Source organism: Tiliqua scincoides, chromosome 5 (genome assembly GCF_035046505.1).
Source record: "Tiliqua scincoides isolate rTilSci1 chromosome 5, rTilSci1.hap2, whole genome shotgun sequence".
NCBI lineage: Eukaryota > Metazoa > Chordata > Lepidosauria > Squamata > Scincidae > Tiliqua > Tiliqua scincoides.
The window spans coordinates 127,825,958-127,843,809 of NC_089825.1; the positions used below are offsets into that span (position 1 = coordinate 127,825,958).

The following is a 17,852-nucleotide window of genomic DNA, read 5'->3' on the forward strand; positions in this document are numbered from 1 at the left end:
CATGTATCTCCAAGCCATCTCATAATTTCTTCTGCATGCAGCTGTCGTGAAATAATAATAATAATACAAAAAAAGCTTCCCTTCCTTGTAATGCTCAGATTGCCAAATATTACTGCTCTTCAAGATACTTCCTTCCATTTATGTCTATTTTATGTGTAACGTTTTAGAATTGTGGATTATTTGATCATTTATGCATATGTGATTAAATGGGGTAGGCTTTATTTTTTCAGAATCTTGGGGGGGGGGGTCTCTGTGTATGCAGTGTGTGTACAAGCAGAGTTGGGTGCCTGTATCTAGGTTGCTAAACTGTGTGTGTGAAAGTGGTCAGCTAATCATAAATGCAGGGGTGAGTTTCCACTGATCCCCTGGCTGTAGCGATGTTTTGTGTGTCCAATTTCTGTATGTGTGAGGGGTGTGTATATGTGTAGTGCTGACTTAGCATGCGTTAGTCCTTTCCTCTGTGTCTTGCATACAATGGGGTAGGGGTGTTCTGCTCTTTTTTTTTTTTTCCTTTCCAAGACTTGTGAGTACACTCTAGGTGTGTATATACGTGTGATTTTCTCTAGAGCTTTGTCAACATGGCTTTTGTTGTACATGCAGGTTTTAAAATCCTTGTTTACAAAAATGTGCATGCAGTGGGCAGAGGAGTGAGTGTGCAACAACTTGTGTGTCTCTGATATCCTCTGTGGGAGTGCGTGTGTGTGCTGAGTTCCAATACAGAGCATTGGAGAATTCAGCATGTGAGTCTTTAAGCTGTAGACAATAGAGGTGTGTTCCTGAGGATGCCTGCCTGTCTCCCTGCTTGTAAAGTTCTGTGGTGTTGTCCCTAAACCCTGTGTTTCTCAGTGCAGGTTGTTTTCTACCCCTTGTACCATGCGGTCTCCCTCAACAGCCCAGCTGTCTCTTCTCCACCCTTGGAGGAAACTGTCCAGCTCCTGTGAACACCTAGATTTCCTCTGAAAGGCGCCTAATGTGCCCAGCTGGGCACCAGTAGGCAGAAGACCAGGACCCACAGGGTTGCCTTGTTGCTGCAGATGTCTGTAGCCAGAAAATTTCAGATCCTCCATTCACCTGTGGCCTGACAACCTGAAACCAGCCAGAAAAAGTGAAGCTGAGGAACTTCAGAGACACCCCCCCCTACCCAGTGCCAGCACCACTGCCCCTTCTTGTCCAGTTGCAACTGGAGAACAACACTGCTGCCTGTGAGTGCCCAGGCTGTCTGCAAGACACCAAGGAGTCGTCCTCTGTGAACTCTGAGACCACCGTATGCCTGTAAACCGAAGGCCGCCTGGCCCCCCACGCCTGTAAAAAGAACAAGCCGTTTTCAGCCCTTCGTCTAACCAGCAACGCCAGCTGTGAAACGTTGTACAAGTACCTGAATACAGACAACTGAATGCCTGAATACAGACATACCTGTTGCCCGAGAACTCTAGGAACCGCTGTGCTCTGATAACAAGGGACCTCTAGGAACTCTGGAATGTGTGGTGCTCGCCTAAGAAATTTGACCTTTCCTCTTTGCCTGATGCCGGCATCTGACTGCAGTCGAAGAACAGGTGGTGCCTGCCGCTTGGAGCACCTGTAGCTCCACCACACCTGTCTGGCCAAAGGCTTTACTGTGCACCTGAAGACAAACAGCTCCCAAAGCCCTGGGGGCTGCGAGCCCGGGAACTTTGGGTCTCACTGCGCTTGTCACTCCCACGTCTGCAGAGACCTCCTGGAGTCCTGGTGTTCCTGTAGCCAAAGAGCCCTGTAGTGGCCCCTCCCCAATCCCTGTAGGCGGAACATCAAGACTCCCACTGTCCCATGACTGCAGATGACCCACAGCATTATTCACAAAGAACCAGGGAGATTTCTGAGCATATATATGCCTGTAGCATGAGGAGTGTAAACTTTAATGTAGGTGTAGCTCTACTGCATGCCCGTAACCACTAAGTGTTGGCCTTGCCCCTCTTGTACCTTCTCTCTGTTCCAGCAGCCAGACACTTGGTGAGCCTGTGGTTTCCAAGCCTCAGCCCCCCTGCAGCTCCTTAAATGCCTGTCTCCAAACCCCCTTAGGCACTGGCAAAACCGCAACCGTAGCCATACAGCTGCCATTGGACGACTCCAGGCCCTGGAGAAGCAGGAAAGCCGCCGGATGCCTGACTGTGGGAAAAGAAGTGTGAAGGGCAGCAGCGGCTTCTCTGTGCAGAGCAGCGCCACGTAGAGGCGCCCCTCGAGTGGGGAGAGGAGATGCTTGCAGAGACTCGTGGGTAACTGGCGCCCGACTGGCTGGGAAGAAACGTTACATGAATGTCCAACGGGGGCAGGTTCGACTTTGATGATGGAGGCTGCTATGTGGGCGACTGGGAGGAAGGCCGGGCGCACGGCTACGGCGTCTGCACAGGCCCCGGAGCCCAGGGGGAGTACAGTGGGCGCTGGTGCCGTGGCTTTGAGTCCCTGGGTGTCTACACCTGGCCCAGCGGAAACACCTACCAAGGCCACTGGAGTCAAGGCAAGCGCAGCGGCGTGGGCGTGGAGCGGAAGAGCAAGTGGAGCTACAAGGGGGAGTGGAGCCACGGGCTGAAGGGGCGCTCGGGCGTCTGGGAGAGCCACTCCGGAGTCATCTACGAGGGCATGTGGCGCGAGGGCCTGCAGGATGGCTACGGCATGGAGACTTATGCCGACGGAGGTGAGAAGGCAGGAGACAGGAAGTAGGAGCGTGGTCCTGCTTCATCACCTGTCATTACCGTGTCAACACCATAAGCCTGTTCTCCACTTCGATCCGGTTACTGGGGTTCCTCTCCATTCCCATGCTTGCTTCTTTGGCTAGTTGCATGGCTGCTTGTTCACCTGTTCTGTTTCCATTGTCTCAGCATCACCTTTTCCCGTGCGCTTTGCTACACTTCTCCATCCATCCAGTTGTCTCTCCGCTACCCCATCTAGTGTGCTAAGAGGTGGAAGGGTCTAGTGGACAGAGGGTTGGGTTTCAGTCTGGGAGGCCTGGGTTCAAATCTCGGCCTGGTCATGAAGCTCACTGAGCAACCTTGAACCAGTTTCTCCTGCTCAACCTAATCTACTGTTTCACCTATGAGGATAAACCAGACTAACTCCATGGACGTTCTCATGTGCTCCTGAATGGAAGGGTAGGCTACAAAGCTGTGGAGTGAAGTACCTCCAGTCCACTACACCCCCCCTTCATCCAGTTTCTTTCTTTCATCCATCTACCACCTTGCTTGCCTTCAGCTGAGAACAGAGTGGGGCCCTAAATAAGGGACCATTGTTAGCTGCTTGTGGCTTATCTCTCTTTCTCCACCCAACAAGGAACAGAAGCTGGCAAGCCTCGGACACCATTCTCCAGGCTTGCTCTCCCCAGCATTTTTGTCACCCCCGTTTCAGCCTGTTGCCATGTTTCAGCTGCTCCTCACCGGTTCTCCCACTAATGTTGCTCTTTCCCCTCACTCTCAGGTACCTACCAGGGACAGTGGCAGTCTGGAAAGCGTCACGGATACGGAGTGCGCCAGAGTGTCCCTTATCGTCAGGCAGCCCTGGTGCGCTCTCCACGCCGAACGTCTCTGGAGTCGCTGCATAGTGAGACCGATCTCAGTGCTCCTGCTCCGCCTCTCCCTCCTCCTCCTCCTCTTCCTCCTCCACCACTGCCAGGGGATAGCCCGGCCTCAGGATCCCGGGGTGGTTTTGTGTTGGCCTTCCCTGGTGACCCAGACTTCCCTAAGGGAGCCAAGAAAAAATCAGGGGGCTTCTTTCGGCGCTCCTTGCTTCTGAGTGGGCTCAGGGTGCGGAGGGCCGAGTCCAAGGCCTCCTTGGGGAGCAAGCGGGGGTCTCTCAAGAGCGAGGCAGGGGTAAGTTCGGCTGGGAGCGAGGCCACCACACTCAGCTATGCTGAGACGGAACCCCCTGAACTGCCTTCCACTCTGACCATTGAGGGCTCGTCCACTGAGGTCTATGCTGGAGAATGGCGGGCTGACCGGCGCAGTGGCTACGGGGTGAGTCGCCGTTCCAATGGGTTGCGGTATGAGGGCGAGTGGCTAGGCAACCGACGCCACGGCTACGGGCGCACCACCTACCCTGACGGCTCCAAGGAAGAGGGCAAATACAAGCTCAACCGCCTGGTGAGCGGCAAAGTGAAGAACCTGATCCCCCTCCGCCGAAGCAAGGTCAAGGAGAAGGTGGACCGGGCAGTGGAAGTGGCCAGGAGGGCGGTCAGCATGGCGCGTCAGAAGCAGGAGGCGGCCACCTCCAGGTGAGAAGCACGAAGCCACATGGGCCTAGGGCGCTGGGGGGGACGCGACAGATGTTGCCAGGGGCACAGTTAAAGGCATGGGTAGGCAAGTCTGGAAGCATGGAAAGAACAGCTCAGGCCAGACAGTCTCCTTGCTCTCGCTGTGTCGGGAATTTTACGACCGGAAAAGGATGGGGTGGGGTCGTCTACCTTTGGGGTGCCTTTAAAAGGGGATTGGACAAGTTTCTGGAGGAAAAATCCATTACGGGGTACAAGCCATGATGTGTATGCGCAACCTCCTGATTTTAGAAATGGGCTATGTCAGGAGGCCAGATGCAAGGGAGGGCACCAGGATGAGGTCTCTTGTTATCTGGTGTGCTCCCAGGGGCATTTGGTGGGCCGCTGTGAGATACAGGAAGCTGGACTAGATGGGCCTATGGCCTGATCCAGTGGGGCTGTTCTTATGTTCTTAACTACAATTCCCAGGAGGCCTTGCAGGTCTTCTTGTTGTCTGGTGTGCTCCCTGGGGCATCTGGTGGGCCACTGTGAGATGCAGGAAGCTGGACTAGATGGGCCTATGGCCTGATCCAGTGGGGCTGTTCTTATGTTCTTAACTACAATTCCCAGGAGGCCTTGCAGGCCTTCTTGTTATCTGGTGTGCTCCCTGGGGCATTTGGTGGGCCGCTGTGAGATACAGGAAGCTGGAATAGATGGGCCTGTGGCCCGATCCAGTGGGGCTGTTCTTATGTTCTCAACTACAATTCCCAGGAGGCCTTGCAGGTCTTCTTGTTGTCTGGTGTGCTCCCTGGGGCATCTGGTGGGCCGCTGTGAGATGCAGGAAGCTGGATTAGATGGGCCTATGGCCTGATCCAGTGGGGCTGTTCTTATGTTCTTAACTACAATTCCCAGGAAGCCTTGCAGGTCTCTTGTCGTCTGGTGTGCTCCCTGGGGCATTTGGTGGGCCGCTGTGAGATACAGGAAGCTGGACTAGATGGGCCTATGGCCTGATCCAGTGGGGCTGTTCTTATGTTCTTAACTACAATTCCCAGGAAGACTTGCAGGTCTCCTGCTATCCGGTGTGCTCCCTGGGGCATTTGGTGGGCTGCTGTGAGATACAGGAAGCTGGACTAGATGGGCCTGTGGCCTGATCCAGTGGGGCTGTTCTTATGTCCTTATGTGGGGATGGGAGGATGACTGAGGTTGTGACAAAGCAGAGAAGGGGCTTACTTGTATGCCTGAATGGAACTCATGGCAATTGAGTTTCCTTAAAGGCAAATTGTTAAGAAGGAAACATCGGGAGAGAAGGATGGTTGTTTATGTTCATTCTTGCCACTCATACACCTGACCCAGCCCAGGAGGCTGACGTTTTCAAGTAGGCCTTAAAAGTCCACTCTTAATGTTGATTTACTTGGAACTTGGAAGCAGACCACATCCTTTTATTCCAAGTTCCTTTTGGACCCTAAAATTGAGCACCTAGAAGCATCCGGCCTAGATAGTGCCTCTTGTCCTAGAAAATGTGTCTACAGGTGTTGCTTGGGTTTTCCTTCTAAGGCATCAGTCCTTCTTCTCCCTGGATCTGGCAATCACAAACCTCCGTATTCTCTCTTGATCATCCTTCTTTGCAGTTGGGCTTGTATTGGCAACCTTCAGTCTCGAAAGACTATGGTATCGCGCTCTGAAAGGTGGTTCTGGCACAGTGTCTAGTGTGGCTGAAAAGGCCAATCCGGGAGTGACAATCCCTTCCACACCGGGAGCAAGTGCAGTCTGTCCCTGGTCTGTCTCCCTGGCTATGGGCCTTCCTTCTTTGCCTCTTAGCCTCAGACTGTTGGCAAAGTGTCTCTTCAAACTGGGAAAGGCCATGCTGCACAGCCTGCCTCCAAGCGGGCCGCTCAGAGGCCAGGGTTTCCCACTTGTTGAGGTCCATCCCTAAGGCCTTCAGATCCCTCTTGCAGATGTCCTTGTATCGCAGCTGTGGTCTACCTGTAGGGCGCTTTCCTTGCACGAGTTCTCCATAGAGGAGATCCTTTGGGATCCAGCCATCATCCATTCTCACGACATGACCAAGCCAACGCAGGCATCTCTGTTTCAGCAGTGAATACATGCTAGGGATTCCAGCACGTTCCAGGACTGTGTTGTTTGGAACTTTGTCCTGCCAGGTGATGCCGAGGATGCGTCTGAGGCAGCGCATGTGGAAAGCACTCAGTTTCCTCTCCTGTTGTGAGCGAAGAGTCCATGACTCGCTGCAGTACAGAAGTGTACTCAGGACGCAAGCTCTGTAGACCTGGATCTTGGTATGTTCCGTCAGCTTCTTGTTGGACCAGACTCTCTTTGTGAGTCTGGAAAACGTGGTAGCTGCTTTACCGATGCGCTTGTTTAGCTTGTTTCACTCCGAGAAAGAGTGTCGGAGATCGTTGAGCCAAGGTACACAAAGTCATGGACAACCTCCAGTTCATGCTCAGAGATTGTAATGCAGGGAGGTGAGTCCACATCCTGAACCATGACCTGTGTTTTTTTCAGGCTAGCAGTTGGGCTAGCCATGTTTGAATCATATTTGCCCAAGCTAATGTCTTCATAAAATCCATTGTACAATTGACTGACAGGACCAGCTTTAAGCCAACTGGACCCCATGCCTAAGGGCCCTCCCCCCTTGCTAGGGTAACCTACTCTAGTTTTGTATGCCATTTTATGTACTTGGATCCATTTGGTCCATTAACTCACATGCACTTTTCAAGCACATGTTTTGACTGCTTTCCATTCTATCATAGAGATACAATCACAAATTTTATTTATATCTCTGGGACTCTACAGACCTTTTATTGATATCTCTCAGATTCTACCGACCTTGGCTGGTGAACCCAGGGCCCCGCCAAAAATGGCCCCAGTTGGGCCCCACAGCTCCTAAGGTTGACCCTGTTGACCGAACTTTCTCACACTGGTCCTTGCCCCAGGCTGATCTGGGAGGCCTCCTTTAAGTTCATCAAAGTGTGTCTCTCCCTCCCCTGCCCCCATTGAACATTCGTTGTGAAAGCAATTAATTGTTGTGGGAAAGGACCACAAAACTCGTATGTGTCCATTTTTCCCCCAGTTGGGACTGGAAGGAAGTTGGTGAGCCAGGCCTTGGGGGGCTGCCCATATGGATCAAAACCCAGACACTGGCTGCAGCCAGAATGGCTCTCCGTGCCTGGATTCTTGCCTGATGCACATTTGATTTTCTCCTTTCTTTCCTCATTGACATTTTTCATCTTTTTTTCTTTTGCTTTCCTTTGTCTTCTTCTCTCTTTCTGCTTTTTCTCATTCATGCCATTCTAATTTCACTTCTCCGTCATCCTTTATTTTCCCCTCTCCCTGAAATTTTCATATCCTTTCTTGGTTTCCCTCCCTGCTTTCTCTCCCCCCCCCATCAGGTAGGTGTGTGTGTGTGTGTGTGTGTGTGTGTGTGTGTGTGAGAGAGAGAGAGAGAGAGAGAGAGAGAGAGAGAGTTGGCATGGAGAATGGGGAAGTAGGTTTCACCAAGGCCTAGATGCCTGGTGCAGGCTGCCTGGTCTCCTAGGCAACTGGGCAATGGCAAGGTGATTGGCTAGCAGCTGCTATGGAAACAGCTGAGCAGCAGCATCCTCTGGGCATGGACCAAGGCTGGGATGGGATGGAGGGGGTGGAGGAGTTGGGCAGGATCAACTGAACAGGAGCCATGTGTGCTTGCCCATGGGAGAAGGACATAGGGTCTGCCCCCCCCCCCCAAGGACAAGCTGTTAAGGAACTGAGATGGGGGGGGAAGGTCAACTTGGAGGCATGGAAACAGGATATGATCTGAGCAAGGAGAAGTGGGGCTGGGTTGTTCTGTTGTGTATAAACAGGCTGAGGAGTAGGTGGCTTGCAGGTTGCTGCGTGGGTGATCAGCAACAAGGTGTTGTGCGGGTGGGCACAAAGACTAGTGTACAGTGTGGGTGGGTGCAAGGAGCAGAGCACTCTGTGGGTGGGAGGTGCTTGCAGTCAGATGAAGCAATATTAAAATATTACAGCAATATTCACATGTTTAGCTTTTAACCAAGGTTTGGGAATGCGCTGAGTCCTCAGAAAATTAAAATCCCCAGCTCAAATGCCACCCCAAACATGACGACGAGGAAAATTCTCAGTTGTTTCAGTGCGACTTATTTGAAGGAGTTGGTGCTTCCTTATTTGGAGGAAGCTGGTGTGTGCCTGTCCCCTTCTGGAACATTCTATTATATTTGTCATCTTTCTCAGTCCTTCTAATTTAAAACGATGGCCAGAAAGCCTTCACAAAGTGCTTTCTCCTTATTTAAAGATAGACACAGGAGGGGATGTCAGACTTCCTATAAAAAGGGAAGGAAGCGAGATTTCTAAGAAAACTGTCCATCTTGATTTAGGCAGTTTGCAAGTCCACTTTTCAGCACAAGGCTCCTAGTGCAGCACTTCGTTTAAAACCAAAGGAATAAAGTCACAACAACAAAAATCAAAAAATCACAGAAGCAACAGCCAAAAGCATCAGAATCCAATCCAAGCCATAAGATGTGATGTTACAAATCAGTTATAATGTACCTGGAACATCTAAGCAAATAAAAAAGTACATTTGCCTGGAACCCAAAAGAGATCAAAGTTGAGGCCAGGTGAGTTTCTCTGGGGAGGTGTTTGATAACTATTTCTTTACTCAGCATGTGGTTGGTCTGTGGAACTCCTTGCCACAGGATGTGGTGACGGCATCTGGCCTAGACGCCTTTAAAAGGGGATTGGACAAGTTTCTGGAGGAAAAATCCATTACGGGGTACAAGCCATGATGTGTATGTGCAACCTCCTGATTTTAGAAATGAGCTTTGTCAGAATGCCAAATGCAAGGGAAGGCACCAGGATGAGGTCTCTTGTTATCTGGTGTGCTCCCTGGGGCATTTGGTGGGCCGCTGTGAGATACAGGAGGCTGGACTAGATGGGCCTATGGCCTGATCCAGTGGGGCTGTTCTTAACTGATGCACCAGAGCAGAAAAAGACCCTCTCTCTAGTGACCACCCACCAGATGGTTAGGAGAACCCAAAGAAGAGCCTCGAACAAAGGATTTGGGCAGGCTCATGACGTAGAAGGCAGTGCTTCGGGAACTCAGCTCTTGAACAGTTTATAGCTCTATCAGTAATAACTGAATAGTACCCAGTAATGGACTGGGACCAATGTAGGAGCACTGGTGAGGGCTGACTCCTGTAGCCAGTCCCAGTTGGCAAGCTAGCAGCTCCACTTTGCATTAACTGAAGTTCCTAAGAAGTTTCCACAGGTAGCCCCACAGACAAAGCATGGTTTCAGCGTTCCTGACTTAAACTTACCAAGGCATGAACACCTGTGCAATGGGAGCTGTTTCTGGAAAAACTGGGAGTTCATAGGAGTTAGCGGCTTCACACATGGCATACTGGATTTCCTACACTGAGATAATTTCCATGTAGGAGTTTGTGAATGCCATGTTGTACATGCATGACATGAACCCACTCACGTCTGTTGGGCCACTGGTGTATGCTGTGAGAACCTGCTTCTCAGTGAAAGTTTCTTGACACATCAAATACACAGGGGCTGCAATCCTATTCCCACTGGGTGTAAGTCGTCCCATTGAACTCAATAGAATTTACTTTCCTAGATTGTGCTGACATTTTCCTTGATGGTAATGACAGAAAATGTGTCCCATTTTGAAGGAACCCTTAGGGAGCTATCTGTTCTGTGGAAAAAGAGTCTGAGAAAAGATGCATTTACTATCGGTTGTGTATTTCCTAAAAACTGATGGGTGTCTGAATAGGTTTCATAGTTAGTTTGGTGACCACCAAAGTGGCCTCTTGATTCTTGCAGTAGATACAAACAGTTGCTAGGATTAAAAAGCCCTTTTCACACTCTCATGAAGTCTCCCCTCCTCCCCACAACATGGGCAAGATGACTTACTGGGGAAGTGAGAGCCAGAGAGGGGCTGGGATGTGTGTGTACCATGAATGGGCATGTCTTTTCACACCTAAAAGTACTGTTGGAACTCACCCCCTGTTGTTTTCAGGGTTCCCAATATTGCAGAGAGAGCCAAAACCAGACGGCTTGTGCACCCCAAGGCTGTATTCAGTCTTGCTACTCTATGTGTGTTTGTCCAGAGCAGGAACAGGGAGCACAGTCAGAATCTTGCCTTTGTATTTACATGTTGTTGGCAACCTTCAGTCTCGAAAGACTCTGGTATCGCGCTCTGAATGGTGGTTCTGGCACAACGTCTAGTATGGCTGAAAAGGCCAATTCGGGAGTGACAATCCTTTCCACACCGGGAGCAAGTGCAGTCTGTCCCTGGTCTGTCTCCCTGGCTACGGGCCTTCCTTCTTTGCCTCTTTGCCTCATACTGTTGGCCAAGTGTCTCTTCAAACTGGGAAAGGCCATGCTGCACAGCCTGTCTCCAAGCGGGCCGCTCAGAGGCCAGGGTTTCCCACTTGTTGAGGTCCATCCCTAAGGCCTTCAGATCCCTCTTGCAGATGTCCTTGTATCGCAGCTGTGGTCTACCTGTAGGGCGCTTTCCTTGCACGAGTTCTCCATAGAGGAGATCCTTTGGGATCCGGCCAGCATCCATTCTCATGACATGACCGAGCCAACACAGGCGTCTCTGTTTCAGCAGTGCATATATGCTAGGCATTCCAGCACATTCCAGGACTGTGTTGTTTGGAACTTTGTCCTGCCAGGTGATGCCGAGGATGCATCGGAGGCAGCGCATGTGGAAAGCGTTCAGTTTCCTCTCCTGTTGTGAGCGAAGAGTCCATGACTCGCTGCATTTACATAACCTGTGAAAAGAGGGTGGGAATATGTAGTGTTTCTCAACATTTGTCCTCCACCATACCACTTCATATGGTTCACCACCACTGGACGTAACCGGCGATGACATCATTGACAGTTACTTCTGGGTTGGGAGGCCAGATGGGATGTGACAAACACCAGTAAGAGGCTCAGGGTGGATGGGAGGGCTTTTACAAGCATAGAAAAGCATCCTTCGGCGCCTCCTTCCACGTTTGTTGTGTTGTGTTCCTGGTCTCGGTGCTGGGCAGCAGGTGTCCAGGGGTCCCACAAGTACCACCAGACACCACTTCAAGTGCACTGGTAGTACCCATGCCACTGGTTGAGAAACACTGTAGCAAGGCAACCATTAGAGAGATGGCAAGGAGTTTGGAGTTATCCTTGGCAATCGGGTACCGACTTGTCAACGTTACGGTCTTTACCATGACTTAATACAGCACTTCTCAACCAATGAAACTGGTACTACCGGTGGTAGTTTGCAGTATGACAAGTGGCCCTTGGCCCCACTGACATGGCGGCCATGTGTACGTGGAGATGGCTAGGCAGTGGCGCACTGGCAGGGAAGGTTTAGCTGTGTGGCTGCCTGGCCCACCAAAAAGAGGCACAGCTTGGGGAAAGGGGTGCAGAGCGAAGGCCCGGCTGTGCCCGCTTCTGAGCGCAGCTGCCATCTCTGGTGGCAGTGGTGATCCTTGCAAAAGGAAAGAGTGGAAGAGCCCTGGCTTAATGTCATCGTTTCTCCCAAAGAAGTACGGGAACTGTTGTTTTGAACAAGTCCTGAGAACTTTTGCTGAGACCTCAGTGCTAGAGATCCCAGGTAACACCCTAACTGAGAGACCCCAACTCCTGCTAGAGACCCCAGTTAAGGCACCTGACACCCAGGGGCACAAAATTTTGTAACACCCTTCAAAACATTTTTAAAATCAAAATTAACACTTATACACACACATGTCATTTGGGAGGCTGTCTTAAGGTGTGGAGAGGCCTCAGAAGGTCTCCAGGAGGCCTTCTGAGGTCTTCCTACCTCTCAGACCACCTCCCAAATGTTGGGAGTATGTGTGATTTAACACTGGAGAACCGCCAGAGAAGTGGCACTATCCACATGACCTGGAGGCCTGGAAGCCAGGACTTCTCCCTGCCTGCCCCCCCACTCTAGTGGGAGACCTAGATCCCATCATAGCCCCTTGGGTAGGGAAGTATTCTCAGGGAGTAAAAAATGCAAGGAATAAATGGTTATAAAAGCAATACAGTTAAAATAGAACTGTACTTTCCAGGGTTCCTTGACTGGAAGCCATGGTAGTTGAACGGGATTGAAATGTGCAATGGGGCCATCTCTTCATCAACCCAGATGCTCAAAAACACCCAGACCTAAAGCAAACCAGAAGTGGAGTGTGTTTCTGCGCCAATTTGCACTCAACTTTTCCACTGTTTTTGGTCTTTTCTTCCCATTCTCAAGGTGGAAAAGGTTGGAAAACAGTGTTAGAGGCAAGCAACGTACATAAGGTTTCAAGTTTAACCAATTCTTCCTCCTCCTTTCCTGAATACACTGTAAGTAAAATGCAAGTTTACCTGGAACTATAAGGAATATACAGTATAAGCCAACCACATTCGTATCTCTGACACAGTTTGGATTTCCAAAGAGGCAGAGATCAGGAGAAAAAGCAATTGTAGTTATGATATTTAGCAAAGCCAGAAGTCGAAAGTTATGTCTGGAGGGGAAGCAGGAGCAGGGAGGTGAAGTGGCTAAGAGTGGCCAATTCTCTGCGGTGACCCCTGATGCCCTCTCTCCCTTCCAGGGCTGCGGACGCTCGTCTGAAGGCTGCCGCCGCTCTCGGTGCTGCTGAAAAGGCCTTGGAAGCTGCTCGCCTGGCCAAAATTTTGGCCCAAGAACTGCAGCCCATCCTGACCAAGCCAGGTGAGATGATTAGCCTGGCAGGGCTGCCTTGAAAATAAATGTCCTTCTGGAAAAGCCGGGTGGGGTTTACATGATGGGGAGTAGAACCGAGGTGGATCTGGTGTGATCAGGGGCGTAACACACTGCCCCGGCACCCAGGGAAGTGGCGTCACAATGTCACATGACATTGTGATGTCACTCCTGGGTTCTCCCCAGATGAAGGAGCACTTGCTGTGGTGGCTTCACGCCCCGTTCCTTCTCCTGAGGAGGCTTCCCTTGAAGGAGAAGGAATGGGGGCTGCAGAACTGCCAGCGCCTCCTCTGTCACTAGGGCAGAGCCTAAGGGGCAGTCACGTGCCCCTCCTTGGTATAGTGCCCAGGGCAGGTGCCCCTCAGACTCTGCCCGTTATGCCTCTGTGGGTGCAATCCTAACCCGCTTTCTAGCACAAGGTCAGGGCCATCCAGCTCCAAAGTAAGAGAACAAACATTCCCTTACCTTGAGGAGGCCTCCGTGACTGCCCCCCAACTGCAAGATGCAGCGCGTGCCCCACTGGCACAGCTACGCCAGTGCAGGAAAGTTGGTTCAGATTTGGGCCTATGTGTGATCGAGCAGATGGGGCTGTATTGGACCTCCCAGGCCATTGTTGGGTTCACGGGGAAAGTTTTCTCTATTCAATCTGTTTTGCCCTGCATCTCGGGATGAATTGGGTTGCTTGTGGGCAAGTAGTTGGCATCCTTCAGTCTCGGAAGACTATGGTGTCACGCTCTGAATGGTGGTTCTAGAACAGAGTGTCCTCTCCAGTGCGTGAAGCCTGGGTAAAGTAGGTATGGAGGATAGGCTGTTACCCATGCAGCAAATCCCCCCTCTCCACGTCGCTGGAATGGTCCAATGGAAAGGCAGAAGCCAATACGGTTGGTTCCAGCGACGTTGCAGGAGTTGCCAGAACGTGACTGTGTTCAGCCACAAACTGCCTCAGGGACTCTGGCTCTGGATTTTGCCTCGAGGTTGACTCCTGAAGCCTTTTCCATAACTGGATGTAGCCACAAGGCAGTGGAGGTTTGGGATCAGAGTTTTCCTTCTCCCAGATGAGCTGCCTTCCCAGGCTGATGAGTCCCATCTACCTGGTGGCTGTTTAGTTGCCTCTTACGACAAGTACAGCCAAACTGAGGGCCTATTCTTATCCCCAGCACCCAGGGGAAATGCTTGTGGGCACTGATTTTAGTATTAGGTGCTGAACCCTCCCATTTTGAGGGGCATTTGACCCAATTTGTAACCAGCGTTGGTTTTGCCGTTGGAACTCCCTCAGACGCACAGTTCAACCCGTGCCTCCCACTGTGTAAAGAATCAGCTTCCACCCTACTGTCCTCCCCCTGGAAACGCCTCCCTGCCCCACTCCGAAAAAGACCCCAGAGGCCTGGCTTCCATCTCCCAACGCTACTGTCAGCTCTTTGACATGACAGCAGGGCTGGCCCATACAGGAGACTGACTGCGGTGCTGGTCTCAGGCAGCAGTTTGCCAGGGGACGCCCACCTCTGTCCATCCAGTCACCTTCACTGCTTCTCCTGCCTCTCCCTAGATTAGAAAGGAGGAAGACTGAGCAGAAGAGGCTGTCTGGAGGAGAGGGGAGAGCTCAAGCGCCAGCCCCCAACTCTCCTCTACACTTCCTCTTCCATCCCCCATTTCCTTTCCCAGTCCAGGTAAGCGGCAGCAGCATTTGTCCTTCCTGATAGCTCAGCAGCACCTCCAGGTTCAGAGACAGCACACCACACCTGCTGCTGCAGGGAGGGTCTGTGGCCCTTGTGCCTGGCTTGGGGGTTTCCCTGCAGGCATCTGGTATGAGAAATGGGATGCTGACCTGGAGGGAACTTGGTCTGGTCTACCAGACAGGGTTGCTTTTACATACTTAGCTGTCTGCTTCGCTCAGGTGACTCTGAAAAGTGCCAGGGTCACTGATGGCACAAAGTCAGTTGTGAATAATAGTCAAAAAGCTGCCCCCTTAACAGCCCTCCACATGGGACCCAAATGTCCAGCTCTCTGCTCTGTCCTTCCTGATCTAATCAAACTGGAGGCAGGGTCCAGAAGTCCTTGTTTTCTTGTTTGATGACTCACAACACCCATTCCTTGAATCCAGGCCCTTAATGCCAAGCTCCTTCAGCTCTAACCACTGGGCTCCTTTCCTCTCCCAGAGTCACGTGCCCGCCTGGATTCGGAAGGCACAGACGTGGACTTCCAGGAGTACGGCAGTCCCCAGGTCTATGAGAACGGCATCACCCCTTCGGATGTGACCCCAGACCCGAGCCTCCCTCCGAGTTACCCTCCAACACCGCAGCAGCCCTGGCGGGGGGACCCTCGGCGGACTTGGCCCCCTTTGGAGAATGGGGGTCCTCGGCAGCACCTCCCCGAGGTCTCTGACCCCGAGGATGAGTGGGGCTGTCGGAGCAGCTTCCCATGTCGAACACCTGGGTTTGCCCCCGAGGGGCTGTGGGAGGGGGAGGAGGACCAGGAGCAACTCAGCAGCTATGAAGTGGAGGAAGAAGACTATGAGGGGGTCCCCCAGCACCCCCAGCTGGGCAGTGTGGCCAGCTGCAGCTCCGGCAGCCTGCGAGAGGAGGAAGAGGAGGAGGAGGAGGAAGAGGTGACTTCCAGGCCTTATCCTGGGGAGACCCAGGTGGAAATAGCACCCATGGGAGTTTCCGGGAATCCTGGCCTGGAGAACGAGGAACTGCTTGGGGGCACGGCAGCCTCCACGGCCAACGGAGAAGAGGCCCCAGGAGCTCTGCAGAGAAGGGAGGGAGAGGTGAGTAGGAGCGTTGAGGAGCGTCAAGCCAAAGTTGCTCCTGTGCTGCAGGCTTATTAGAATTTGGAACAGAAATCCAGGAGGCATCCCTTCCCCCCCTCCCGGCAGTTCCCTTTTTCCTCTAATCCCATCAGACCCAATTTCCCTTTCTTGACAGAGAATGGAACTGATGGGGGGGGGTGAACTTTGCCTTGTTAGAACAGAAGCAAGTATTCGAGTTCTGCCCTCAAGGGAGCGGTGCTTAGTGAGCCTCTCTAGAGAGAGGTTTGGGCCTTAGAGAAGGCAGCACTTCTGCTTTATAATACTGCATGTGCACAAACAGAACCTCCTTGTTGTCACTGTGATGTTCTAGAGCAGGGGTGTTCAAACATTTTGGCACGAGGGCCACATTATCTCTCTGACACTGTGTCGGGGGCCGGGGGGGAAAAAGAATTAATTTACATTTAAAATTTGTAGAAATTTTCATAAATGAATTTATTAGAGATGGAACTTATATGAATGAATGAAACTCTTGCAGTAGCTCAAGGCCTATAAAAGACCTTGCACAAAGCAAGGCCAGCCTTTCCTTTGCTGCCACTGCTGCATCACAGATGTGAAACAGCAAGTAGTGGAGGGAGCCCTCGTCCCACAGCTCAAGTGAGAGATCAAACAGTCATCCTCATGCTGAGAGCAGTTGCGTTGGGCCAGCATAGGCTCCAGCAAGTCTCCGGAGGGCCAGAAGCTCATTGGAGACTGGGGGCTCTCCGAGGGCCGGATTGGGAGCCCCAAGGGCCGCAAGTGGCACCTGGGCCGGGGTTTGGGCACCCCTGTTCTAGAGAGCCCCTTCTGAGCAGGAAAAGTCGATCACAGGCTACAAGCTGGGATGGGTACCTGCAATATCCAGGTTTGAGAGACAGGCTACCTCAGAATGCCAGGCGCAAGGGGGTGGCAACCGGATGCTGGTCTCTTGTCCTCCCATGTGCTCCCAGAGGCATATGATGGTCTACTGTGATCCACAGGAAGCTGGACTAAATGGGCCCTGGGCCTGATCCAGCAGGGCTCTTCATATGTTCATAATAGGCAGGAATCAGCAGACATTTTCCCCCAGAGCTGCCACTCCATGCTGTGGAAAAATGGAATCAGCTGCATTTCTGCCTGACACATAGTCTTTAAAGACACAGAACCTCAGGATGTCAGAGGGTGGGAGGCCAAGTGTGCCAGAGATGTGTGGAGTGTGTGAAACGTTCACTTCAACTAGGCCATTATTGTGCCTCCTGTGCTTTCTTAGCTCACCTGGGCTGGGGCTGCAGGAACCTTCCAGCCCCCTGTTGTTCCACACACAGGGGGGCAGGTGTTGCCGTCACTGCCCAGAATGGCTCCCTTCCAACACTACCCACAGCACCTGCAGTACTTACCGCACCGCCACCCTTTAGCTACACTACTGCCAGATGCCGTCGCTGGTGACCTCCCTAGCCTGGAAAAGAAGGCAGGGATCCCAGGAGAATACGGCCGTGCGCAGAGAGTTGGGGGCTACACGAGCGTTTGGAATGCAGAGCACAGCTGGGGTGGCACCACCAGGCCCTGAATTGCAAAAATAAGGAGTATTCGATGAGATGGCCCCAATCCTGGCCCAAGCTTCCTTGAGTGCAGAAGGGTCAAAAAGTCTGGATTCCCAGGATCCCTGTTTGAAGCCGTTTGTGACCCTCCCCCCTTTTCTGCCCAGATCTGGGAATCTGGTCTCCAGCATTCCCACTTCATTATAACGCTCCCAGTATAGGAGTTTTGATTCCCATCTCTAGCCCACAAGGTCCTGTTTACGGCCCTGAAATGATAACATCCTGCCTCCTAGACCTTCTGCCCTATAGCAGGGGTCTCCAAAACCCCGGCCCAGGGGCCAGATGCGGCCTGTGACAAGCCTCTATCTGGCCCGCAGCCAGCCTCTTGTCCCCTGAAAGCCTCTTAAGTTGGCCCACTCAACTGTACATGACCAGAGCTGTGCTCTGTTTGTGTCTGGAGGGTGTTCTGAGGGCCAGAGAGGTTGAATGAATGGGCTCGTTCATTCATTTATCCACTCATCTAAGTTCCATCTCTAATTTATTTATTTAAATTTTATATTTAAATTTTTTTCCCGGCCCTCAGCACCACCCCAGATACTTGATGCAGCCCTC

The 17,852-nt window shown here is 51.9% G+C and overlaps 1 protein-coding gene across 1 annotated transcript in view; it reads left to right on the forward strand.

Moving 5' to 3' along the window:
* The first annotated feature begins 2,289 nt into the window (after nt 1-2,289).
* JPH4 (junctophilin 4) overlaps nt 2,290-17,852 on the forward strand; it is an 18,483-nt gene continuing 2,920 nt past the window's right edge. The window contains exons 1-4 of the mRNA XM_066628844.1: nt 2,290-2,668; nt 3,445-4,237; nt 12,811-12,929; nt 15,095-15,705. Of these exons, the coding sequence (XP_066484941.1) occupies nt 2,290-2,668; nt 3,445-4,237; nt 12,811-12,929; nt 15,095-15,705 (1,902 nt within the window). The remainder of the gene's footprint in view (nt 2,669-3,444; nt 4,238-12,810; nt 12,930-15,094; nt 15,706-17,852) is intronic.